Source organism: Eschscholzia californica, unplaced genomic scaffold (genome assembly GCF_041429995.1).
Source record: "Eschscholzia californica isolate CP2 unplaced genomic scaffold, dmEscCali1.0.p SCAF_1, whole genome shotgun sequence".
NCBI classification, from domain to species: domain Eukaryota; kingdom Viridiplantae; phylum Streptophyta; class Magnoliopsida; order Ranunculales; family Papaveraceae; genus Eschscholzia; species Eschscholzia californica.
In genome coordinates, this window is record NW_028238198.1 from 31,747,898 (window position 1) to 31,774,286 (window position 26,389).

General features: G+C 35.2%; 2 protein-coding genes across 2 annotated transcripts; one reads left to right on the forward strand and one right to left on the reverse strand.

Annotated features, from left to right (window-relative positions):
* Positions 1-1,069: 1,069 nt before the first annotated feature.
* On the reverse strand, positions 1,070-8,011 carry LOC147566092 (protein DETOXIFICATION 33-like). Its single transcript, XM_086652570.1, has 8 exons — positions 7,371-8,011; positions 6,732-7,273; positions 3,131-3,217; positions 2,924-2,980; positions 2,583-2,821; positions 2,063-2,181; positions 1,616-1,702; positions 1,070-1,519 (listed from the first exon to the last, which is right to left on the reverse strand). Exons 1-8 carry the CDS (start codon positions 7,626-7,628, stop codon positions 1,457-1,459), a joined length of 1,452 nt encoding a protein of 483 aa, XP_086508696.1. The 5' UTR covers positions 7,629-8,011; the 3' UTR covers positions 1,070-1,456.
* A 13,503-nt stretch (positions 8,012-21,514) lies between these two features.
* Positions 21,515-22,183, forward strand: LOC147566093 (uncharacterized). Its single transcript, XM_086653472.1, has one exon. It carries the CDS (start codon positions 21,515-21,517, stop codon positions 22,181-22,183), a length of 669 nt encoding a protein of 222 aa, XP_086509598.1.
* The last annotated feature ends 4,206 nt before the right edge of the window (positions 22,184-26,389 follow it).

A 26,389-nucleotide genomic window follows, 5' to 3' on the forward strand; every position in this document is an offset into this window, starting at 1 on the left:
TGACTAATTCTTTATTCCCCGGAGAATTTTCTTTATTCCCCAAAGTCGCGGCCTTCAATATTTGTGATACTGCGTAGAAATGTTTGAACTGTGTAGAAATGTTTGAACTGCGTAGAATTGTCTGAAACCATTTACAAATTTTACATCGGGTGATAATTATAGAATTGTTTGAACTGCGTAGAAATGAGTTATACCATCTTATAATATAATTGGCAGTCACAAATTGTCCTTGTGGGGACGACAAATGTCCAATCTCAAGCACCAATTTGATGGATAGAGCACATGAACCGGGTGCAGTTGTCAACAAGTCAGTGAATCTATCAGGTACCGATACAGGTTGTAGCTCCAAATCTATAACTTAATTCATTCCTCTTCTTTCTCTATCTTGATTTCTTTCATCAAAAAGAAGAAAAAGACACCTACTACCTTCGTTGTCACAATTCGAAAAAGACACCTACTACCTTCGTTGTCACAATTCGTATCCACTGCCTCTGTTCTTCAACAACCTCCATTTGCTTGTGATTTATCAATTCGTTCAACAAAATCTTTTGCAATGCATCACTAGCCATAACTCAGAGAGTTCAACACATCTCTCTCTCTGTATCTTTTTTTTTCTCCAACTTAGGTTTCAAATCTCAACCAAGTTGAATAAGTAAAGATAATTGCTTTAAGTCAGGGGTCAAATCCATTTTTTTAGAGAGAAAAAGAGAGATAAAATCATGAAGATGAAGTTTCAACTCCACATTCGAAGATAACAAAAAGTTTCATTTTTCTCTCTCTCTCTCTACCCCTGCTGATAACCTACCTATGTTTTGTTTCAACAACAAAAAAAACCTACCTATGTTAGAGAGAGATAAACAAAAGGAGTATAAAGGGAGTGCGAGGGATATCATTATGATAGAAAGAAAACAACTGTAAAAGTAGAGAGAAAATTCTTCACGGGAGAGGAAAGTTTTACTCCGGTATTAGAAGGATGACAAATTCCCCCTGATTTAGGAAAAACTGGGAAAATAAGTCACGTGACAATTTTTTTTCATTCGGCTACCAAACACATGGAAAATAAAGAAAATTGAGAAAAAAATTCTTCTTTCTCTGAAAAAAAACGGCTATCAAACACAACCTAAGTCTAAATGTACGTGATTAAGTCGACATAGTTTATCAACATTCGAGGAAGATAAAAAAAAACGATAAACAATTGAATCTCCATCATTCATCATACCCAATCACATATTCTAACATATATATAGTATATAAAAGATAACAATAAATGGTTTGGTTCGGTTTTTTCTCTTATCCGTCAAACAAATCCATGGACCGAACCATACCCTTTGGTTTTGACTTTTTAATATTCGAACCAATACGGATAACCATTGGATCGGTCTCCAAACTTCCCAAATTTATTTAGATCGAAATGGTTTGGTCAGTTCGGATACTAAATATATACCCCTAATTGGATTCAGTCAGTTAACTTATCATCTGAACTGACACAATCTGAAATCCTTTCTCTTGACAAAGCCACCTGCAACAAACAATTTTACCCTACTAATCATAAATAGTTTGATCTAAACCAGTAAATTGTACAACGAAAAAATGTATTTCTCTACTGAAAACTTGCCTCTTTCTCCCAGTCAGTACGCACAGTAAGTACGATAAGTGTAATTGTTTGTAGAGCAATTCCAACTTGCACCCCTGCCCAAAGTCCCTAGTGAAAAAAAAAAGAGATTGAAATTTAAACTTTACGAAGCCAAGTGTTTAGAGTACTGGTGTAAGATGGGTTGCGCTACCTAAGCCCGACCTTGATCTAGCCCGTCTAAATGGGCCTATACTAGCCCAGGCTGGACTCCGCCCACGAGCAAGTTTCTTGACAAAACTGGGCTAGTTCTTTTCACAACCAATTTATTGGGCACGATGGCATGATACAACCATCTTAAATTGGGTTGTGCCAGCCTTCCACGCCCAAACAATTGACAATTGATTTTGTAATTCACTACATTTTGTAGGAATAAACATGACTTAGAAGAAGTGAAATATAGATATGTCAGAAAGAAAACGTAAAATTTACCTCCAACCCATAGTCTAATTTGAATCCCAAAAGAAAACCAAGCGGCAACCCGATTATATAATAAGTAGTAATGTTCACATAAGCCACGGTAGATTGCCAACCAGCTCCAACAGCCACACCTATGAATTCACCAATTGAGATATAAATGGTTAGATCAAATGTCATTTTTATCGAAGTACTAGGAGTTATGAGAATAGTCACATAAATAAAGTGTAATTTTATGACCAACTAAATAAAATCTAGAGCCTCCCCACTCAGCCAATTGAGTTTGATTTTGATGTCTACAAACTTAACAAGGTGTATGAGCTAGGCCAACAAAAGATAGCCCAACAGCAACACGTGATCAATGTCTTCTGACATATGTTGGGGCTCAAATAATGTCACATAGAAGAGGATGTGCAAGAACAATACCAAATGAGAAAAGAATGATTTGTGCCGACCTAAATAATATTAATGGCTTGTGAACATTGAGAATCCCTTGAACTATAGTAGCAAATCAAGTTATATACACAACACGAACCTGATAAAACGGGTTGAATGCTGGCCAGAAAGATTGAAATGCAAAGAAATAGTGACAATTTGGTAACGGCATCCATAACCACCTTGCTATTTGTAAAGAGCACAGGAAAATCTTTCCTTGTTATCAAAATTATAATCACAAATATTGTTTGTGTGATAAGTGCAATAGTAACCATAACCCAAACTGAAAATCTTGCAGCTTTTGGACGTCCTGCGCCCAACTCATTTGACACCCTCACACTGAAATTATGTATAAAATAAGAAAGAAGCGAAAATGTCTATCAGAGCACTATACCATTTCCGAGCTAAAAATGTTTAATTCTTGTTACAAAATGTTCGAACCTGATGGCTGCAATAAAACCAAGTGGTATCATAAATATCCATGCTTCAATATTCAAGCTGCAAAAAAAAAAATCAATTAATGATTTCTAATTGGGTGTAAGACGTGTGCAACTGCAGAAAGAAAATTCTAATGTTGTTGTTTCAAGAACAAAATAAAAATAAGAAGACAATCGGTTAGTTTTCTTAAATAACATGATTGACACATACCAAATTGATGCAGCATCTACTTTTATTTCTGGGTTGGGAAGCAGTCCTGCCAATACAACCAGCACCATATAACACCAATATTCCAAGCTGCAAAAGCCAAGAAAGTTGTTTTATAAGCCTTTGATCTTAAAGTGAAATGGGTTTCTTGTTCCATAAAGCAAGAAACCCACCTAGCTCATACATTACCCTTACAGAAGAAACAAAAAACTATGGTTTGTTTCCCTAGAGGAATCCAAAATAGGATTTAGTGACAAATTATAATGGCCTACGGTAGACATTTGAATTCCTTGGATTATTTGGCAACTAGAAATTTTAGGAATTTTAAATCCTATAACAATATTTTTCCTTTTTTTTGTGTCCTTGGAAATCTCAGCCAACTCTACAAATTGGCAGAATATTGGTTCATTGATTACCGATAGAGGAAGGAAAATTCATAGTACTCGGTCTAAACAATTGATGTTCCTTCCGACTCTTGATCCTTTCTTCCAAACAGAGCATTATTTATTTTTACCCAAACTATAGCTAGATTGACTTCCTACTTAGACTCTCGAAATCATCCAAATACTAACTACACTCTTTTCTAGATGCGTAAATGTTTATGTCAACAAAATGCTGTTAATAATGGATATGATCCAAAAAAAAAATCAAGTGAGTGTACAAAAAAATTAAAGTAGCCCTACTTTCAAGAAAAGTAACCTAATGGAGATAGAAAATGATGTATTTCGGACAAAAAGATGGAAAGAAAGTTATGCTCGAGAAATCACTAGCCATACAAGTCAACTAGATGTCATTACTTACCCACTTTGTAAAATCTTAATTTTAGATTGAAATGCGAGTCAAACGATCAATTGATGATGCTTGCCACCTTGAACTAAATTTTTGTTTTTTGTTGAAATTCTTGAACTAAATTTTTTTTTTTTTGAAATCCTTGAACTAAATTATTATTGATTGTATGTTGATATGCCCCCACATCTTAAAAAGATGGAATAAATAAAGGTTGAGTGTCATTATTGATTTACCTTTAATATTAAAGAATACACGTTCTTAATTATAGATCTCTTTCTCTAACAACGGTATGACATGAGGAAAATAAACAATTATACACCACACTTCAAATAACTCTGGTAGGATGGTACATGCTCGTAGCAGAGGGAAGCTGTCCTAAAAAGACATCCTAAAGACCTTTATTTATAACTTAATAACAAAGCCGTGACTACTAAGGCTCTCAGTCAAATTTTACGAGAGACCTTCTTGTATGACAACATGAAGTTAAGAGAACACTTCGCATATCACAAAATAAAATTACTCAATAATACAGATATTAAATATTTGACGAAACTAAACTCAAATGAGGTTTCTGAATGACCGTTTCAATTATTTTCCAGATAAAATTTCTTTGTTAAGCATGCAGTATAGGTTGTATAGCAATTAGTTACTCAGTAATTAAGTTGTTAGATGATCAAAGAAAACATAATAGTAAAAACATGTAGAACTAAAATTTCACGTCAAAATATGTTAACGTAAACTTAAAATGTTGTGAATTAAAATCTATCTCGCAAATTAGTGCTCTTAAGAAATTATCGGAATCATCCTATAGATGTTTATGTTTTCTGTTTTACTAGTCAATCAGACGGTTAAAATGTTACGATTTAAAATTAATTGTAAGAATATATTTCTTCTTGTCTCAAAGTTCAAATATCTCTAAAAATATACTAAAATAGAACAAACTGATGATAGAACCCATTATGTCTTCTTCAAATTACAATTTATCATTGAGACTTGTACTAACAATCAAAAACAAGTTAAAAAACAAATTACAAGTTACCAATGTAGTTCAACAAAAATGTTACCAATGTGATTTGTACTAATAGTTCAAAACAAGCTTAAATGTTATCACATCTTTGAAGTATTAAATGTCAATTGTACGACAATGTAATCGGTTTCCAAAAAAAAACTAGCTTAAATGTTGGCACCTATGAGGGTCGAAACCACACTTTTGATGTGTGGGGCAGGCATAGCACCACTAGGCCATTTGTTTCGTTCGTATTGTAATTTCGATATCACCTTTTATATTTTAATAGTATTAAGTTTGAGTTCAACGAAAAAAAAAATTTGAGTGGGCCTTTTTTGGGGTGGAGGGCAGGACAGACTGTACATGACATAAATGTAAATCCCTTGATTTCCCTACAAATTTCTACCATTATTGTTCAGTATGTGGGAGATGCTGTTTAGTAATGGTATCATTATGCACATGATAACCATGATGATGGTTGTTGTTATTGGATGAGGATTTCCATGGAGGAACAGAAGCGTCATGAGAAACCAAAGAAGGGGTATAATTAAAAACAAAAACGCAAGTGGAAGATGGGTTTCTCTATAATTATTTGAAAAGAAATCATCAAAGTAATAACTCCAACCACTCTTTTCAATCAAAAGAAGAAAAAAGTTCAATCACAGTCAATTTAGGGTTTCAATTTGCTGTTTATATTAGTGGATGAACTTCCTTTGATGCATAAGAACTCATCCCTCACCAGAAATGTTGTCCATAAGATCATAACATCAAGGGGAGACTGATTTCCTCTAATCCTCTCTCAATCTGTTTCAGAAACTCCTCCACAGAAATCATCAAGAATCATTAATTTGGATCCAATTTCTGATCATCATTTTTTATTTTTCCCATCTAACACAGACTTCTATTAAAGACATAGGAAAAAGTAGTTGGATTGCCTCAAATAGTCATGCAGGTAGTAGTGATTAGGGATTAGGTTGAGAATATTGGTGTTGTCCAAGTGGCTTCTATTTTACGTGAAAATCATATAAAGTCGCCTAAGTAAGGTGTACCAGAAATAATTATAGAATAGATTTGCATCATTCTAAATCTAACTCCACTCCCGCCCACATGGATGACAAATTAAACAATTATCAATCAATTATGTGCACTAAAATCACATGCCTTTGTATAATTTGGTTTTATAAGTAATTTTTAATTGAGTTTAACCACCTTTTCTAATCAAGTTTTGTAAATATGTTGTCACATACCAAATTTACAACTTTTGAGTTACACTAAAACTAGAAGAGAATTAATAACCTTATATATTAAGTTCAAAAATTCTATTCATCCCTGTTTTGGTCCCTCCCCCGAGGCCCCGACCCTCCGTTGTTTCAAAGATAACAACAAACTTCCAAAAATTATTCGGCATATTCTATTTTAGCAATCTAAGTTTATTTCGACAAATTTCAAAACTACGAAAATAATAAATAGAAAAGACAAATAGAGAGAAAAAAAATGGTGTATTATTGTTGCAAACATATTGTATGTGTAGTTTTTTCTATTTAGCCAAATCTAATAGCTGACTTGAGGTTGAAATTGAATCGAATCAAGTCGAAATTGACTCGAATTAGCTAATATAATTTCAGAATGCTTGTTTTCGTCTGACTCGAGATGACTAACTCATCTGAATGACTATTAATTTTAGGACCCTTTGAGCATGATGATTCAGATTAAGACGAGCTAGAGATTCGGGCAATCCAAGAAAGAAGCCCACATTAGACCTAAAATTAAATAGAAGGAGAGGGGAGGGAGGGAATTTGAAGAACTCACCAAAGCATAACAGCTGAAGCCAAAGAGAGCCAAACAAATCCAATCAAATCAGTAAAAGCCATCCATGAAAAACCAGTCCATGAATCCTTACAACCCCCACAGATGACATAAACTAATTGAGCAATAACCAGCAACCACCATGAGAGATTCAGAGTAAAAGCAGCTCCAACTAAACCCAAATCAAGTTTGAATATACAAAGCCAACTCAACCCCACATGAAAAATCAAAACACCAGCAGAAATCCAAGCCATAGCCATCACTTTACTCTGTGCTTGTAAAAATTTCTGAATTGGGAAATTAAATGCAAAAGCATATAACTGAGGAATCATCCAAATTGAAAATTTTCCAGCCATTTCTGCAATTTCTGATTTTTGCCCAATTAATTTAAGAAGTGGGCCGGCAAATATATTCAAAAGTGTTAATGGTAGAGCTGCTACTAGAAGAATGACCCATGATCTTTGCATATAAATTCCTAACATTTGTAATTTTCCTGCTCCATATGCTTGCCCACATAATGTCTCTAATGCACTTCCCATTCCCAACTAACAAAAAAAAAACCCCACAAAAAAACTTAGAGAGAGAAAGTTAGAGATGTATAGGTAGAAAAATATAGGTAGGTATAGAGAGAGAGATGGGTACCATGAGACCAAATGCAATTCCATTGATGACTAAATTTTGAATACCAACAGCAGCTAGTTCAAGAGTTCCGATCTGACCCACCAAAGTTTGAGTGATAAAGCCAATAGAGAACTGAAAAATAGATGTTAGAATTGCTGGTCCTGCTATATACCAGATCATTTTCAATTCTGCCCAAACATCTTTAACAAAAGTTGATTTTGATTCATCTTTCTCTGTTAGTAATAGAGGAACTGATGAAGATCTGATAGAATCATTCATGGCTGCTCTGGTGAACTAGATTAGGGAATAGAGAGAAGAAATGAGAGATGGGATTTTTATATGAAGTTCAATTGTTGACAAGAAAATAATTGTTTGCGTGGGGAACGTTTAAAATATTTTATTGTTGTTTGACTCGATTTAGAAATAACTTTTAAACATGTATGAAGATCTATAAAAAATCATTCATGGTTACTTTGGTTATGTTTTCACTTGGAAATTTCTGAGTAAGAAAAACTAGATGGGGTGTGTAGAGAGAGGAAATGAGAGAATTAATGGAGAGTTGAAAGCCTGTTTGAAATCCCAACTACTGGTATTCTGGTAACAGACTTTCTTCTTGGGTGTCTTTTTTTTCCTCCTCCCAATGAGCTCACATTTAGTGTCACAAATTAGAGGGGTTGGGCAAAAGGCCCATTCCTTTCTCCAAAAAGAGAAGCAGGCCCACTGCACACAAGGAATGAGGGGCAGATCCAATAATCAAGTGATGGTGGGAAATTACAACACTAGGGAAATTTTTACTCTTATTTACATAAATTGCCACCCCGAAATTACATAAATGCCATAAAAAAATCCGGCTTTTCACGTTTCTCTCTCTACACTTTATTCTCCACTTTCTCTCTCTACATTCTATTATCCACCGTCATCCTCTCCATCTCTCTCTCTCTCAAATCTAAATTAAATTCTTTCTCTTTCTACAAATATATTTATGTTCCTCTTTTTAAATACTTTCTCTCTTTACGGTATGATAATTTATTATGTAACTGTACGGTATGATAATTTATTATGTATCGGAAATTGTTTATTTACATGACACTTTTGTACTGAGATTTATCTTGTGTATCGGAAATTATTTTATTTACTAGCCTTTGGTTATGTACTAAACACTTTTGTACTGGGAATTTTCTTGTGTACCGGAAACTGTTTTATGTACTGACCATTTGGTTATTTACTAAACACTTTTTTACTGGAAACTTCCTTGTATACCGGGAATTGTTTTATGTACTGTACATATTTTTTATTTCTATGACACTTTTGTACTAGGAATTATCTCGTGTACCGGGAATTGTTTTATTTACTAACCATTTGGTTATGTTAGTTCAACAAAAAAAAAAAAAACCATTTGGTTATGGTTGTTCAACAAAAAAAACCATTTGGTTATGTACTAAACACTTTTGTACTGAGAATTTTCTTGTGTACCGAATTGCTTTATGTACTGACCCTTTGGTTATGTACCAGACACTTTTGTACTGGGAATTTTCTTGTGTACTAGGAATTGTTTTCTGTACTAGCTATTTGGTTATGTACTAGACACTTTTTACTGGAAATTTTCTTGTGTACCAGGAATTATTTTATGTACTAGTCTTGGTTATGTACCAGAGACTTTTGTACTGGAAATTTTCTTGTGTATCGGGAATTATTTTATGTACTAACAATATTTAGTTATGTACTAGACATTTTTGTACTAAGAATTTTGTTATGTATCGGGAATTGTTTTATGTACTACCATGTATAGTAAATAATCAAATTTATTAACATCAACAAATGATATACAAACCAAATGAAAGAATACATTTATACTACAGTAAAGATCCATAACAAATTTTGTTATGTATAGTAAATAATCAAATGTCCCCTACTATATATATTTTCATATCCTAAACATTTTTTTCTTAAAGATCTTAACAAGATTAATATCACCCAAATTTATTTACATCAACAAATGAAATACAAACCAATCCCACTTTATCATCATCTTCTTCTTCTTCATCATCAACGTCACACTAGAAAAAAATACATAATCCTTCCTCGTATCATTCTCACCTCATACGTACAAAAAAATGAAACTTATCATCAAGCCTTTAAAAACCGAAATCGTACATACATACCGAAATTGTCTGGATCTGACTTTTCAATCTTCAACTTTTATGTTCTTGAATCTGAATCTGAGTCTTCAATCTTCAACTTCCATGGTCTTGAAATCATACAAAAATACCAAATTTTGTACTAAAAGATTCAACAAAATTTGGGTCTTCAATTCAGATCTGAACCTTTTTTATCTTGATTCTAGAAAAGAATTTTGATAAACCTTGAATCTAAGGCCATGAGATTGAATTAGTGAAGAGAAGATGAACATCGGGTTCAATTTTAAAATTAAGAGATTTTAGAGAGAGAAAGTAAATCCAAGGCCTTGAATCTAAGGCCATGAAGAGAAGAAGAAGACGGGGTTCAACTTTGTTCACAAATGAAGAGAAACAGATTTTTGAGAGACTAAATCTTTGTTTCAGAAGCAAAAACGATTTGTTCATCCATTGAATCAAAAATTCAGATTTGTTTGTTCCATATCCCACCAGTTTTCCCCTATAAATAAAAACCATCGATCTAACTCTTCAGCAAAACTCAACGATCTAATCCTTCACCATTAAATCACCACTCTAACTCTTCATTAAAAATCATCAACAATCTGGTTTTTTCTCATCAACCAAGTTTTTTAGAGAGAGAAAGAAGAGAAAGTTATGACTCTTTTTTAGAGAGATAAAGATGAGACAGATATAAAGAGAATTAATTAAGTTTGGCACATGGACCTGGTGTACTTTTTAGTTTCGGGCCCACCAACAACTGAGAATTGGACCTGCAGCTCATTCTCAAATTAGGGTGGGTCTTAACCACAATAACATGACCCTTTTTGGATTTTTTCCTCATTTTGGCCACAAATTAATGTTGTTTTGTAATTGGTGACAAATTATTGTTAAGATTAAACTTTTGGGAAATGTTACGAGTACAAATGATTTCTTTACAAAATTTTAGCTTCGATGGGTTATAAAGGTAAAAGTGTTGGAGATTTAAGAAAAATAACAACTATAACATAAAGGATCTAACACCATATACTCAAACCAACTATTCATCAATCACAAATCTCCATTCATCATAAACACAAACATTGTTGTTCCTTTCATTAACAAAGAAAAAAGACATTCAAAAACATTAGATAATAGTCATAGATACATACCAATTAATTACTTCAAATTTCTTCACTAAGGATCTTCTCCAAAGAAAGTCCTAGTTTTTTCTCTCTCTAAGCTTACTCAAGTTGTAGACATATCAATCTCTACTACCTCTCTTTAATTAATTTAAGGAGTCTTTTTCCTTGTTTGCCCCTTCTAGTTTGATAGACCCATCTACTCAAGCCCACATTTCATATTGGGCCCAAAAACAAATTTGGTTTAAAACCACACTTTCAACATCCCCCCTTAAACCAAATTTCCATAGCTTCTCATACCTAACATCCACTTCATTCTTTCAAAGACATCGTGCTTCAAGGGCTTCGTAAATATATCGGCTATTTGATCTTGAGACTTGCAATACATCACTTCAATATCACCTTCTTTAACATGTTCACGAATAAAATGGTAGCGTGTATCAATGTGCTTGCTTCTTTCATGACAAACGGGATTCTTGGCTAAAGCAATAGCCGATTTATTATCAAGGAACACTTCGGTTGGACCAACTTGAGGGCATTGAAGATGCTTCAACATATTTCTTAACCAAATTGCATGACAAACCATAGAGCTAGCGGCTACATATTCCGCTTCACAAGTAGATAAAGTCACAATGGGTTGTTTCTTGGAAGACCAAGTAAATGCCGTGTAACCCATAAAAAATACAAATCCCGATGTACTCTTTCTTTCATCTAAGTGTCTACCCCAATCACTATCGGAATAACCAATAAGCTCAAAATCTTGTGCACAAGAGAAAAATAAACCATCATTGAGCGTACCTTTAATATATCGAAGGAGTCTTTGCAACATTAAGATGATATTCATCCGGTGTCTCCATGTACCTACTCACTAGCCCAACTCCATAGAGAGTATCCAGTCTTGTACATGTAAGATAACGTAGACTTCCAATCAACCTTTTGAAATATGTAGGATCCACATTACTACTTCTTGTGCATTTTCTCAATTCTACTCCACTTTCAAGAGGGGTGTTTACCGGATTACACGACTCCATTTTAAATCTTTTAAGTACTTCCTTAGCATATCCACTTTGAGAAATAAATATTCCATTTTCCATTTGCTTCACTTCGATACCAAGGAAATGACCCATCAACCCAATATCGGTCATATCAAATTCCTTAACCATGCTCTTCTTAAACTCTTCAAATAGTCTTGAATCATTACCGGTGAATATCAAATCATCAACATAGAGACAAACAAATAACATACCTCCATCTTCTTTCATTTTCATATATAAAGTGTGCTCATGAGGACACTTTTCAAACCCATTTTCTTGAAAATACTTATCAATTCTTGCATTTCATGCACGTGGAGCTTGCTTTAACCCATAGAGGGCCTTCTTCAACTTATAAACTTTATCTTCTTTTCCCTTTCTAACATACCCCAAAGGTTGTTCAACATATATCTCTTCCTCTAGGATACCATTCAAAAATGCCGACTTGACATCAAGTTGATAAATCTTCCATGAATATTGAGCCGCTATAGAGATTAACAATCTTATTGTTTCCATACGAGCAACGGGAGCAAATACCTCACTATAATCAATGCCGGCTCTTTGCTTGTAACCTTTAGCTACAAGTCTTGCTTTATATCTTTGGACTTCTCCACTTGCATTCTTCTTTGTCTTATACACCCACTTTACACCAATAGGTTTATATCCCTTTGGTAAACTTGTCAATTCCCAAGTATCATTTTTTTCAATTGCATTAATTTCTTCATTCATTGCATTTTCCCATTTTTCTTCTTGGATGGCCTCTTCATAACTAATAGGATCACAATCCATGAGAAAACAACACAAGTTCAATTCTTCTTCATTATCCACGACTTCATAAATCTCTCTCAAACTTCTAGTTTTCATTAGCCCTTCATTAGAACTTCCTCCCGATGATGAGGATGATTGAGATGAAGGCGATGGTGTTTGTGGGTCTCTTTCAAATTCTCTTGGTGGTGCATCTTCTTCTTCTTCTCCTTCAAGTCTAAGTTCAACTTGAATAATTTCTTTTCCTTTCCATTCCCATGCCAAATCTTCTTCAAATACCACATCTCTACTAAAGAGCACTTCATTGACAATTGGATTAAACAACTTGTAACATTTCATTTGCTCATTATACCCAAGAAAGATACATTTCTCACCTTTGTCGTCAAGTTTTGTTCTTCTTGCTTCCGGTATCTTTGCATAAGCAATACATCCAAATATCTTTAAATGAGATACACTAGGCTTGTAATAGCCCCATGCCTCTTGAGGTGTCTTCATATGAACACTTTTAGTGGGACATCTATTTAACAAGTATACGGCACATGCAACGGCTTCACCCCAAAATTCTCTAGGCAAACTTTTTTCTTTTAACATGCTTCTTGCCATGTTTAATATGGTACGATTTTTTCGTTCAGCTACTCCATTTAGTTGTGGTGTGTATGATGGGGTAAGTTCGTGAATAATTCCATGTTCTTTACAAAACATATCAAAGTCTCTTGAAGTAAATTCCCCACCTCTATCCGATCTTAGTTTCTTGATAAAATACCCACTTTGTTCCTCAACCATATTCTTGAATTCCTTGAACACTTCAAATACTTCGGATTTATTTTTCAAGAAGTATACCCATGTTTTTCTACTATAATCATCAATAAAAGTGAGAAAGTAATTGTTACCTCCATTTGTCATTGGCTTCAATGGACCACAAACATCGGTATGCACAAGCTCCAATATATTAGATGCTCTCCACCTTCCTTCTTTAGAAAAACTTGTTCGATGATGCTTGCCAAAGATACACCCTTCACACACTTTGTTTGGGTGATCAATACATGGTAAGCCCCTTACCATATTCTTGCTTGCCAAGGTCTTCATCCCATCAAAGTTTAGATGCCCAAGTCTCAAGTGCCACAACCAAGATTCATCTTTCACAATAGAGTTTAAGCATTTTGCATCACCATGTTGAATGTTTAAGGGAAATAATCTATTCTTTGCCATCTTTATCTTAGCAATTAGAGTTCCACTTCTATCTCTTAATGTGAGATGAAGATCTTTCAATCTTATATTATAGCCTTTTTCTAAAAGTTGTCCCAAACTCAAAATTTATTTTTCATTGCGAGAACATAATAAACATCGGAAATATAGTTATGTTTTCCATTTTTTTAGTTGAATGAGGATATTACCTTTCCCTAGCACCGGTATCTTTGAGGAGTCACCGAACTTTACACACCCTTTCACACTTTCATTCACTTCAACAAACAATTCTCTTTTTCCACAAATATGATTACTTGCACCGGTGTCGAAATACCAAGTGTTTGTTTGTGATTCATCAAAACCATCACAAGAAAATAACAATGTAGGATCAACATTAATTTCTACTTCATCTTCAACAAGATTTGATTCTTCCTTAACTTCATTTTTATACCAACATTCATTACTATTATGCCCAAGCTTGTGACAATTATAACATTCAATATCCCTTTTGTCTCTACCTTGGTTATTATAAGGTCTAGTAAAGTTTCCTCTACCTCTTCCTCTTGGTTCATTTGTTCTTCCTCTATTAAAAAAATTTCTTCCTCTTTGGCTTCCAAAGCCTCTTCTACGGTTATCATAACCTCTACCATAACTCTCATAGCCTCTTTCTTTTTGGGGTGTATATTGTTTTTCTTCTAAAGTGAGTTTTGCTTGAAGTACTTGATCAACCGAACAATTTGAAGAGGTTGTGGCATTTCTATTCACCCTTTGTTCATGGATTTGCAATGTTCCCATCAATTCATCTACCGTCATAGATTCCAAGTCTTTTGATTCTTCAACAACAATAACCACATTATCAAATTTAGGTGTCAAAGACCGTAAAATCTTCTCCATCACCCGAACATCATCACATTTTTCACCACACCTTTTCATTTCGTTAACATTAGACAGTACTCTTGAAACATAATCGGAGACAAGTTCTCCTTCATTCATACTCAACCTTTCAAATTCACCACGCAAAATTTGAAGACGAACCTTCACCACTTTATCAACTCCTCTAAAAGAATTCTTGAGAATATTCCAAGCCTCTTTCGATGATTTTGCTTCGGACACTTTTTCAAATGTAGAACTATCAATCCCTTGATATATAAGGAACAAAGCTTTTTTATCATTCTTTCTTGAATCTTTAAGGACATTTTTTTGCAAGTCATTCATAATATCCTCTTCTTCTAAAGTTGGCTCTACATAACCATTTTGAACAATATCCCATAAATCTTGAGATCCCAATAATACACTCATTTGAATGGACCAATGTTCATAATTTTCTTTTGTTAACATAGGTATTTGAGATTGCACCATATTTGTCATTTTTTCTTACTAGATCCCCAATTTTTTCACAAACCCTAGATTCTCAAAATGTTGAAATGATAAGATAACATAGCTCTGATACCATTTGTTGGAGATTTAAGAAAAATAACAACTATAACATAAAGGATCTAACACCATATACTCAAACCAACTATCCATCAATCACAAATCTCCATTCATCATAAACACAAACATTGTTGTTCCTTTCATTAACAAAGAAAAAAGACATTAGATAATAGTCATAGATACATACCAATTAATTACTTCAAATTTCTTCACTAAGGATCTTCTCCAAAAAAAGCCCTAGTTTTTTCTCTCTCTAAGCTTACTCAAGTTGTAGACATATCAATCTATACTACCTCTCTTTAATTAATTTAAGGAGTCTTTTTCCTTCTTTGCCCCTTCTAGTTTGATAGACCCATTTACTCAAGCCCACATTTCATATTGGGCCCAAAAACAAATTTGGTTTAAAACCACACTTTCAACAAAAAGAACGCCCAAGATTAAAGACAAATTTAAAAAAAAAAAAAATGAGGGGAAAGCTCAAGTCATCTTTCACTTTTTCTATTTTTTTGCAAAGTCATCTTTTACTTACTCTTTCATCTCTTTAAATTTTGATAAAACTAATGAACGGGGGGTAGAAAAAAGTATATCATCAATAGTCAAATAATTGATATTTATTCAGAACAACTCTGTGTGACGAACTTTTATAAACCTTGATCATCAGCTTCAGCTGATAACCGGAGGTAAGGGAACCCTGGCCCAATTGCAGGGAAGAGATAAATCAATCTTACGTGAAGATTTCAAGGAACGAGTATACATTGAATAGTTTGAAGCTCATAATCTACCCAGATCCAAATCCTATATTATTCAGGAATCTCGAATTCTAAGCTTTCCTCTTCTAGATCTTAACTCTGCTGTTACTCTTCTTCTTCACTTTACTTTTCTCTTTAATTCAAAATTGTGTCTATTATACTTAGTCTTTCTGGATCCATCCTTTTCTTCTTGTTATTTTTACCATTAACATAGCTTATCTCAGATAATCGCAGGTGAGTGCTAGCTTCGATTGTAATCCGATGACAATGAATCACAGGGACAAGTGGCATAACATTAAGAAGCAAGGAAGACGACACGTGGATAAAATTCTTCACTCCACCCTCATTACGTCATCCTTATGTAATGCTTCTTGGGGAATAGGGCTTCATCACAATTTGATCCCCGAAGATCAGGGCTTTAGAATCAGGCAGATCATATTTTCGAAACAGGGGGTTTTATATGGTGGTTTCATCGAGAACCCAAACTACCCACAAATATTCCTCACCAACCCCTGCACAAAACTCAAAGATGGACACGTTGCTTTTGAAATGTGGATTGCATGCAACTTTGCCTTAACTAGCCAAGCTACACCAATTAACCCTCACGCTAACCCAGCTATGGAACCTAACGTTTCATCTTCCACAACTACTCCCCACAACCCATGTTCTTCTATTTCCAACTCTGCTAATCCTGTATCCACATCCACCTCTAACACTGTAAATCCAATACCATCAACAGAAATTACTAAGCTTACATCGATCATGGAAAAGCAACTCAATATACCTAAAGAAAGTGATTCGATTGTTTATCTCCCAAAGAGAATGAGCAGAAGCATGGACTCTTTAAACTTAAACAAGAAGCTCATAGGTAGATTATGCAGTCATCACTTTATTCCCATCTATAAAATTCAAAATCAACTCAAACGAAAATGGGAAGTATCTTTTACTTACTCTATAGAACCCATTCCAAATAGGCAGAATTATTTCATCTTCACCTTCCAACTTGAGAAAGACAGAGATAGAGTGCTTATCAACAAGCCTTACATTATCCCTACCTGTTTACAGTTTGAAGAAGATATTAGGGTTATTGCTAGTCCATTAGGTCATATCCTCACAATCCACCCTTCTCAAAGAGCTTCCATTTCAGGTAACAGAATAAAAGTTGATGTTGTTTGGGATGTATCTCAACCTTGTCCCACTGGTACGACCGTTCAACTAGAAGATGACAGGATCGGGATAGATTATCGTTTCTTTCCTTTTCCTAAATCAACATGTCTCTATTGTCGTAACATTGATCACTCTCCTTACCCTTGTCAGAACCCTTTAGATCAAAACCCTAACCACACCTCTGCAACTACAATCAATTCTCCTCTTCCCATAACGTTAGAATCTTTAGTTTATTCTAACCCCTCCATGATCCATTCCATTATTCCTAACAACTCGAACCGAGTCAGAGAGAATTCAGCTCCTGTTGTGAACACAGATACCCCACCCATCATACACACTACTAGGAGTTAGACTTCAGATCTGGCTAGCACTTCCAGCTGGACTAAGTTTTTTCTCAAAGAAAATCAAGATAAAGGGCGACCTGTTCCTAGAGGGCCGGGTATTCGGATCCAAGAACCCACAGCCCAACCAACTGCTCCCATTTTGGATACTCAGACACAGAAGAGTAAAGGTAAGGAACCCTTACTTCAGCAAGATCTATCGACAGAAGCATATAGAGAGAAAAGGAAGTATCTGAGTGATGAAAATCTCGTGAAAGATACCATTTTTGAAGACACTGAATCCTTCTTAGTGGGATTAGAGCAATTATGGAAGAAACATAAGGATCATACATCTATTGATCATCTTGATTCAGTTTGGAACTCTAAGGTCACCTCTGCCATTAACTCTATACCCATAGATAGGCCTTTTGTCTGTGCACCTTTCTCTGCTAAAGAAATTCCTTATATCCCTACAACTTTTGAAGATATCAATTTTGATCATCTGTTTGGTCCCTCACCCAAAGAACCACTTACTAAGTCGAGAAAGCCAAGAAGCTATAAACCCAAAATGTCTGTCAAAGTTACCAACAATTTAACTTCAGTTAAAGAAGGTAACACCAATAGGTCATCTCCGGCTCAGGGAAATAACAATACTGCTTCTCAGATTCAGAATTCAACTGTGATTCAAAGTCAGAAGGCTACAAACGAATCGGCTAGCACTACACCTGCCCCTAACACTCAGGTAACTAATTCACTCCCACTTAGTACTGCTATATATAATTTCCTTTATCTTAATTTCTTTCACCTAGGTAATTACTTATCCCTCTAATTCTTAAGTTCAAAATGCATACACATTTTCCTCTTTCTATTATGAGTTGGAATTGCCAGGGTCTTGGTGGAAAAATCACTAGATTTCAACTTAGTAAACTTATTAGACTTCACCAACCAGATTTCCTCTTCTTATCAGAAACTAAGCAGAATAATAACTTTGTCACAAACTTCATCAACAAATCAAATTATGAGAATATCATTACAGAACCTCCTATAGGTTTGAGTGGAGGATTAGTTGTGGCTTTCAAGAATTCCTTTCAAGTCAAAGTTATTCATACTTGTGCTAACTGAATTCATATCTCAATCTTAAATTCTAGTGATAAAATCCAGCAGTCCATTATTTTATATATGGTGAACCTAATAGCACTAAAAGGAAAGAATTTTGGGTAGGTTTTCAAAACTATGTTCAACAAGTTGGAAGATATAATAAACCTCAGCTAATCATAGGTGATCTTAACATCATATTTTACCCAACAGATAAAGAAGGGGGAACCAAGATTTCAAACCTTCAAATCACCTCTATAACTTCATTCATATTGGATTTAGGATTCATAAACATTCCTTTTACAGGAAATTTATTTACCTGGACCAATAATAAGTCGGGTGCCTCTTTGGTTCAACAACACTTAGATAGAGCTATGGTTACTCAAGATTGGTTAGATCTTTATCCTCACTCTATAGTAACTCATCTCCCAAGGCTAGGTTCTGACCACAATCCTATCCTCCTCAACACAGTAACTCAATTTAGTCAAGGCAAAAAGCCATTCAGATATAATCCCAACTGGTTTGAGGATAAAGAATGCTCTACTCTGATTCACAATCATTGGGTCTCTTATAGATCTGATCACCCTTCAGTTGGGGTTCACAACAAATTGATTGGTCTTCAATCTGTACTTCAAGAATGGGATAGGAATAATTACAATAGTCTTCTGACTCAAATTAACAGCTTATCTAAAAGAGTGGAGAATTGCAAAGATAATACCCAGTATTCAATCCTAATTACTCAGTTAAACTCACTGCTTGATCAACAAGAAAAGTTCTGGAAATTGAAATCTAGGGATAATATTGTATCTTTAGGAGATAGAAACACTAAATTCTTCCATGCCTTAGCTTCTGCCAGAGCCAGAAACAATAGAATTAAGGGTTTAAAGAATGAATCTGGAGAATGGATAGTCAAGAACAATGAATTGGAAGATATATTACACCATCATTTCACCAAACTTCTTTCAACCAATTCACCTCCTTCTACTCATCATATAGATGAATTATTCCAACCAATCATAAGTTCAGAAACTAATTCTTTTCTCACATCTACTCCAACTTCAGAAGAGATTGAAGTAGTAGTGCATAGGCTCAAAGCAGATAAATCCCCTGGTCCAGATGGATTTTCCCCTTCTTTCTTCCATCAAAACTGGGATTTGGTCTCTGAGGACACTATCAAAAGGGTGCAAGAGTTTTTCACTCATAAAATCATAGCTCCTCAGATCAATCAAACACATATAGCTCTTATACCCAAGTCTAAAAATCCAACATCTCTCACTGAATTCAGGCCTATCAGCTTATGCAATACTACTTATAAGATCATCTCAAAAATCCTGGCAAATAGGCTGAAACTTCATCTCAATTCTTTTATTAATCCCTGTCAGAGTGCTTTTATCCCAGGCAGACATGGTACAGATAATATACTCCTAGCTACTGAAATAGCTCATTCCATGAAAACACAAAAAGGTAATCAGAAATACCTAGGTCTAAAACTTGATATGAGTAAAGCTTTTGACAGAGTAGAATGGTCTTTTCTTCTAAATATCTTGAGAAGGCTGGGGTTCTCAGAGGATTTCTGTCAAATGATATCTCAATGCATCTCTACTGCAACTTCCTCTGTTCTTCTGAATGGCATCCCAGGTCCCTCATTTTCTCCTTCCAGAGGTCTTAGGTAGGGAGATCCACTTTCCCCTTATTTGTTTATAATATGTATGGAAGCTTTAAGCAGAATGCTTCTCCAAGCTGAATCTAGAGGCTATCTGCAGGGGTTCAAGGTCACTCAAAGCTCTAATAGTATATCTCATCTTCTTTTTGCTGATGACTGTCTTCTTTTTATAAAGATGGACATCCCCTCAGTTCATCATCTCCTAGATCTCCTTAACCAATTTGGTCTCATCTCTGGACAACTTATCAACTTTCATAAAAGTGGCATTTTCTTCAGCTCAAATGTTCATCATAAGCATGGTAAGTTGGCTTCTAGAATACTGAAAGTCCATTATATCAAGCACAGAGACCCATACTTAGGAACTAATATATTCATTGGCAAATCAAAGATTGTTCCATTTCTTCATATCCTTGATAAGCTTCACCAAAAACTCAGTACATGGAAGAAAAACCTTCTATCTCAGGCTGGAAGAGGTCAATTGATAAGGTCCTCTCTCTCAGCTGCCCCAAGATACCAGATGGCAATTTTTAATCTCCCTAAAAAGATTAAAAATAACATCACATCTCTTCAGAGAGATTTTTGGTGGGGGAAACAATCTAATTCTAGGAAACTCTATTTGAAAGGCTGGAACTCTATCTGCAGACCAAAAACTATGGGAGGATTGGGATTTAGAAACACACAAATAGATAATATATCTCTCAAGAGTAAGCTTAATTGGGTTATCAGAACTCAACCTGAAAGTACATGGGTAAAGTTCATGGAAGCTAAATATGGTTTCTCTAGTTAATATAATCTACATTGTCCTTCCAATGCCTCTTGGGTCTGGAAAATATCAGTAGAAATCAGGAGCAAATACACAAACATATCAAATGGGACATAGGAGATGGAACTCAGGTTAACATATGGACTGATTCATGGATACCAGGTATCCAGTCCCTGGGTTTCACTAATAATAGCATGGGTTATTGCAAAGTTTCTCAACTTATCAACAATGACAAAACCTGGAACCAACATCTTCTGAACACTCTTTTTCCTCCAGAAGTAATTACTAAAATCCTTACCATCCCACTAACTTCTGGAAAGGATACAAAAAATGGAACCTTGCCCACTCAGGTTCATTTTCAGTTTCATCCTTATATAAGCATCTGATACACAGATCAGACACCCACTCCAATAACAGAACTGATTTTTGGAAAGCTATTTGGAAGTTAAGAGTACACCCAAGAATTCTCCTTTTTCAATGGAAGATTGCTCATAATGTTCTTCCACTGAATAACTTGCTTCAAATGTACATGACCAACATCCGAGCTTTATGCCCTTTGTGTCAAGAATCAAATGAATCTACCATCCATCTGATTCATGAATGCAGAGTAACTACAGCTTTGTTTGACCATTTTATTCCATCCCCACCAGCAGTTAGATCCACCCCCCACTTTTGAAGATTGGTTTTTCAGATTGAAACTCATTGATCAACATATAGAACTACCTGACACACTTTCTATCATGGAAAAAGTGCCAATCCTTCTTTGGGAATTATGGAAGCATAGATGTGAGATTGTCTTTCAAGATAAACAGCTCTACTTGAATAATATAATAGCTTTGATCAATAGTTCGATTAACACCCAAACAACTTTACTGGGTACTTTTCACATCTCACAAAATTCTGAAGCTAACACCTGGACTCCACCACCTATAGGATCTTTGAAAATTAACTATGACGTGGCTTGGGATAAAGATTCTCTTCATTCTTATGTTGCTATTATTATAACTGACTCCACAGGATCAAAAATTGCAGAGCAATCAAGATTCAACAGCAGCAGATTAGTAGATGAAGGGGAGGGGAAAGCTTGCTTGCATGGGATCAAATGGGCGAAAGAACATGGTTTCAGAAATATCATTTTGGAAGGAGACTCAGTGAATGTGTGCAATTTTTTGAATAGAAGGAAGAACTCAGTCCATTGGACTGCAAAGCATACTCTACTCTCTTTTAGAGATCTTGCTCCTTATTTTGATAAACTTTCTTTTACTTATGTTAATAGAAAGTTCAACAGCAAAGCTCATAATCTTGCTGTGAACTCTAGGAAAACTAAGACTTGTGTTTCATCATGTTTTCCTTCTTGTGGGATATCACAATGTAACATCTCGGACATGTCCATATCTAATTATCAATAGATGTTATTTTGTTAAAAAAAAAAAATCATCTTCTTGTTAAAATGAGTCATTAAATCAAAGTTATTGTCATTGTAACCCTAGTGTAAACCTTTTTAACTTCAATCCCTTAATTTACCTTACAAACCATCCAATGGTTCAAGGGGGAATCACTAGGGAGGAAATAAGAACATTTTTTTGAAAGATGTCATTTTTGTTTTCAAGATATTTAGAAAAAGAAATTGAGCTACACTACAGGTTAGTTCGAAATCATCTACTTCCTATTAATTTAGGATCCCCCCCCCCCACCCCCTATTCTCTCTTTCATGGAAGTATATATTAGGGCTCTCTTTTATTTGTCACTATCTGTTGGGGCCCCTCCTTATAATAAAAGGACGCCTAGTTGGAATAGGATTTCCCTTATTACTTGTTTAAGGAAAAAATAGAAACTTCTATTTTTTTTCAAGCCTAAAAAGGAATTCCAATTTCTATTGGTAAATCTTCCTATTTATCATTATAAAAGGGAATGAAAGGGAAGAGATTATTCACAACTTCCAGAACAAAGTGAAGTCAGGGAAAGAGAGATCTCTGTAGTGGTTCTTGCAAGAGAGATTGAAAGAGGAGAATATTCGTTTGAAGAAAAGAAGATTATTAATCTTGTGAAGCAATTTAGTTTGTGGCTATCTTCTTCAGCCTCTAGTAATCTAGGATTTGTTCGAATCCTAAGGAGTAAGAGATTTCTATTTCTTTGTTTCTTTGCTCAGTTTATCCACCATAGTTTTGGTGAAGAGTTGTTATCCAAGAGTGTTTCTACACATCTTGAAGAATTAGTTAATCCCCATATTGCTTTAGGGAAGAATTGTGTAACCCATTATTTAATTATAGTGGAAGATTTCTGGACTAGGTCTCGTGGTTATTTTACCTTCCATCTTGGAGGGGTTTTTTGCCACGTTAAATAATCTTGGTGTCTATGCTTTTACATTCACATCGTTTATCTTCATATTCCTGAACAAGTTAATTAGGTTATTTTTCCTAACAAGTGGTACCAAAGCTAAGGTTAGATTTATTGTTCAGAAATATGGAAGTGAATACTAATCGTATGATTAGTTTAGATGGAGAAAACTATTTGATGTGGAAAGTAAAAAATTGAAGATTTGCTATACTGCAAAGACCTAACTGCACCCATTGAAAATCACGGTACAAAACCGATGAAGATGGATGATGAAGACTGGAAGGTATTAGATCGAAAGGTTGTTGGATTTATTCGACAATCGGTAAAATCCAATGTTTTTCATCATGTATCGACGGAGACTTCCGCTTTTAGTCTATGGAGGAAATTAGAAGAATTATATGATTAAAAGACAGCTGCCAAAAAGGCTTACTTGTTCAGAAAGCTAGGACAATTACAATATGAAGAAGGAACCTCAATTGCTCAACACTTGAATGAGATGAAAAGTCTAGTAAATCAGCTTTCTGCAATGAAGTTAGTTTTGGATGATGAGTTGCAGGCCTTACTTCTTCTAAATTCTTTACCAGCTAGTTGGGAGACATTGATGGTGTCTCTTAGCAATTCTGCTCCTGATGGCATAATGCGTATGAATTAACAGGTAGTTTGTTGAATAAAGAAACAAGAAGGAAATCATCATCAGACGAGTCTCATTCAGAGGCACTTGTTACAGAAATACGGGAGAGAGGTAAAAGTAGAAAACCTCATAACCGTGATAAATCAAGGGGGAGATCAAAACCAAAGAAAGAAGTTATATGTTTTGGTTGTGGAAAAATTGGTCATTACAAGAGCGATTGCAGGAAACCAAAGAAGGAAAATAAAAAGGATGATGAAAAGTTGCGGCAGTTGCATCAGGTGATGACATTATCTTACTCTCAGGTAGTGGAGACACTTGCTTAAGTATGACTGAGTCAGAACTAGAAACAACATGGTTAGTTGACTCAGGTGCTTCGTATCATGCTACTCCATGTAACGATTTCTTTAGATCTTACAGAACTGGTGACCTTGACAAAGTCAGGATGGGAAACTTAGGTTTCTCAAAAATCGTAGGAATTGGAGAAGTGAACATTGAGACGAGCACAGGGATTACATTGATTCTTAAGAATGTGATGCATATACCAGATCTTCGATATAACCTAATCTCTACCGGAGTATTAGATGATGAAGTGTACCACAGTCACTTTGGTGATGGAAAGTGGAAGCTCACAAAAGGGTCAATGGTGATAGCAAGAGGGACGAAGTGTTGTACTTTATACAAGACTCAAGTAAAACTGTGTAAAAGATAATTGAATGCAGTTAAAAAAGATTCTTCCACTGATCTTTGGCATAGAAGACTCGGGCACTTGAGCGAGAAGGGACTTCAAATCCTTGCTAAACGACAAGACTTACTGAACACAAAAGGTATAACTTTAAACACTTGTTCTTATTGTTTAGTAGGAAAGCAGCATAGAGTTTCCTTTCAAAGGAACGCATCTAAAAGAAAATCCAGTGGTTTGGAGCTCGTTTATTTTGACGATTGTGGACCTTTAAAGGTCAAAACACTTTGTGGTGCTTTGTATTTCGTTACTTTTATAGATGATGCTTCCAGGAAAGTTTGGGCATATGCCATAAAGGCCAAAGATCAGGTACTTACAGTTTTCAAGAATTTCCACAACATGGTAGAACAGGAGACAGCAAAATCATTGAAGTGCATTCGCACTGACAATGGAGGAGAATACATCGGGTCATTTGAAGAGTATTTCAAAACCCATGGTATTTGACATGAACAAACAGTTCCCAAAACTCCACAACAAAATGGTGTAGCAGAACGCATGAATCGCACTATTGTGGAGAGGATCAGATGTATGCTCTCAGAAGCTAAGCTGCCTAAAAGCTTCTGGGGTGAGGCAATGCGTAGTGCATGTTATCTGATCAATTTATCACCTTCAACACCATTAGATGGAGATGTAGCTGAGAGAGTGTGGGTTGGAAAAGAAGTCAGTTATGAACACCTAAGGGTGTTTGGTTGCAGGGCTTTTGTGCATATACCTAAAGATCAAAGAGCAAAGCTTGATGATAAAGCCAAGCAATGCATTTTTTTAGGGTATGCAGATGAGAAATTGGGATACAGGTTATGGGATCCAATCGATAAGAAGATTATTAGAAGTAGAGATGTAGTCTTTCTTGAAGATCAAACTATTGAGGACTTCGGGAAAGTTGAGAAGCATGAGAATCATAGTGATGATCTCACTGATATAGATCCACATATCTCTTCTAAGGTTATGCATGATAATACAGGTGAAGAACAAAACCATGAAGATGAAGCTCATGAAGATGTTCCTATGGGTGATGATGTTGAGCAAGGAATTGAAGTTCAAATGAACCACCAACTAAATTGAGAAGATCGACTAGAGAGAGAGCACCATCTACCAAGTATCCTCCACACGAGTATGTGATGGTTACAGATAGTGGAGAGCCGCAGTGTTATGAAGAAGCCCTAGATGATGTACACAAGGAGTGGTTGAAAGCTATGTAAGATGAGATTGAATCATTGTATATGAACAACACTTTTAAGTTGGTTGAAAAGCCTAAGAATAAGAAAATTCTTACAAATAAGTGGGAGTTCAAAATCAAGACCGAAGAAAGAAATTCACAACCACGGTACAAGGCACGCCTAGTGGTGAAAGGATTTGGGCAAAAGAAGGGTATTGATTTTGATGAGATTTTCTTCCCGGTGGTGAAGATGTCCTTTATACGGTTAGTATTGGGATTGGCTGCACGTATGAACCTAGAAATTGAGCAACTAGATGTCAAGACCGCTTTCCTTCATGGTGACTTGGAGGAAGATGTGTATATGGAACAACCAACAGGGTTTGAAGTTAAAGGTAAGGAACACTTGGTTTGTAAGTTAGAGAAGAGTTTATATGGGCTAAAACAAGCACCAAGACAGTGGTACAAAAAGTTTGAATCATTTATGAAGGATCAGGGGTATCACAAGACGACTTCAGATCATTGTGTTTTCGTAAATTTCCGGATGAAGATTTGATTATACTTCTGCTCTATGTTGATGATATGTTGATTGTTGGTCAGGATGCTAATAAAATTAGCAGGTTAAATAAGGAACTAAACAAGTATTTCGATATGAAAGACTTGGGTCCAGCAAAACAAATTCTTGGCATGCATATCTCTCGTGATAGAAAAGCTGGAAAACTTTGGCTATCATAAGAAAGATACATTGAGAAGGT

Coding starts and splice junctions, on each gene's coding strand:
- LOC147566092 (XM_086652570.1), bottom strand. CDS start 7,628: ATGAATGATTCTATCAGATCTTCATCAGTTCCTCTATTACTAACAGAG. Junction 7,274..7,370: donor GAATTGCATTTGGTCTCATG/GTACCCATCTCT, acceptor TTTTTTTGTTAG/TTGGGAATGGGAAGTGCATT. Junction 3,218..6,731: donor GCTTCAGCTGTTATGCTTTG/GTGAGTTCTTCA, acceptor TGGCTTTTGCAG/CTTGGAATATTGGTGTTATA.
- LOC147566093 (XM_086653472.1), top strand. CDS start 21,515: ATGGAAAAAGTGCCAATCCTTCTTTGGGAATTATGGAAGCATAGATGT.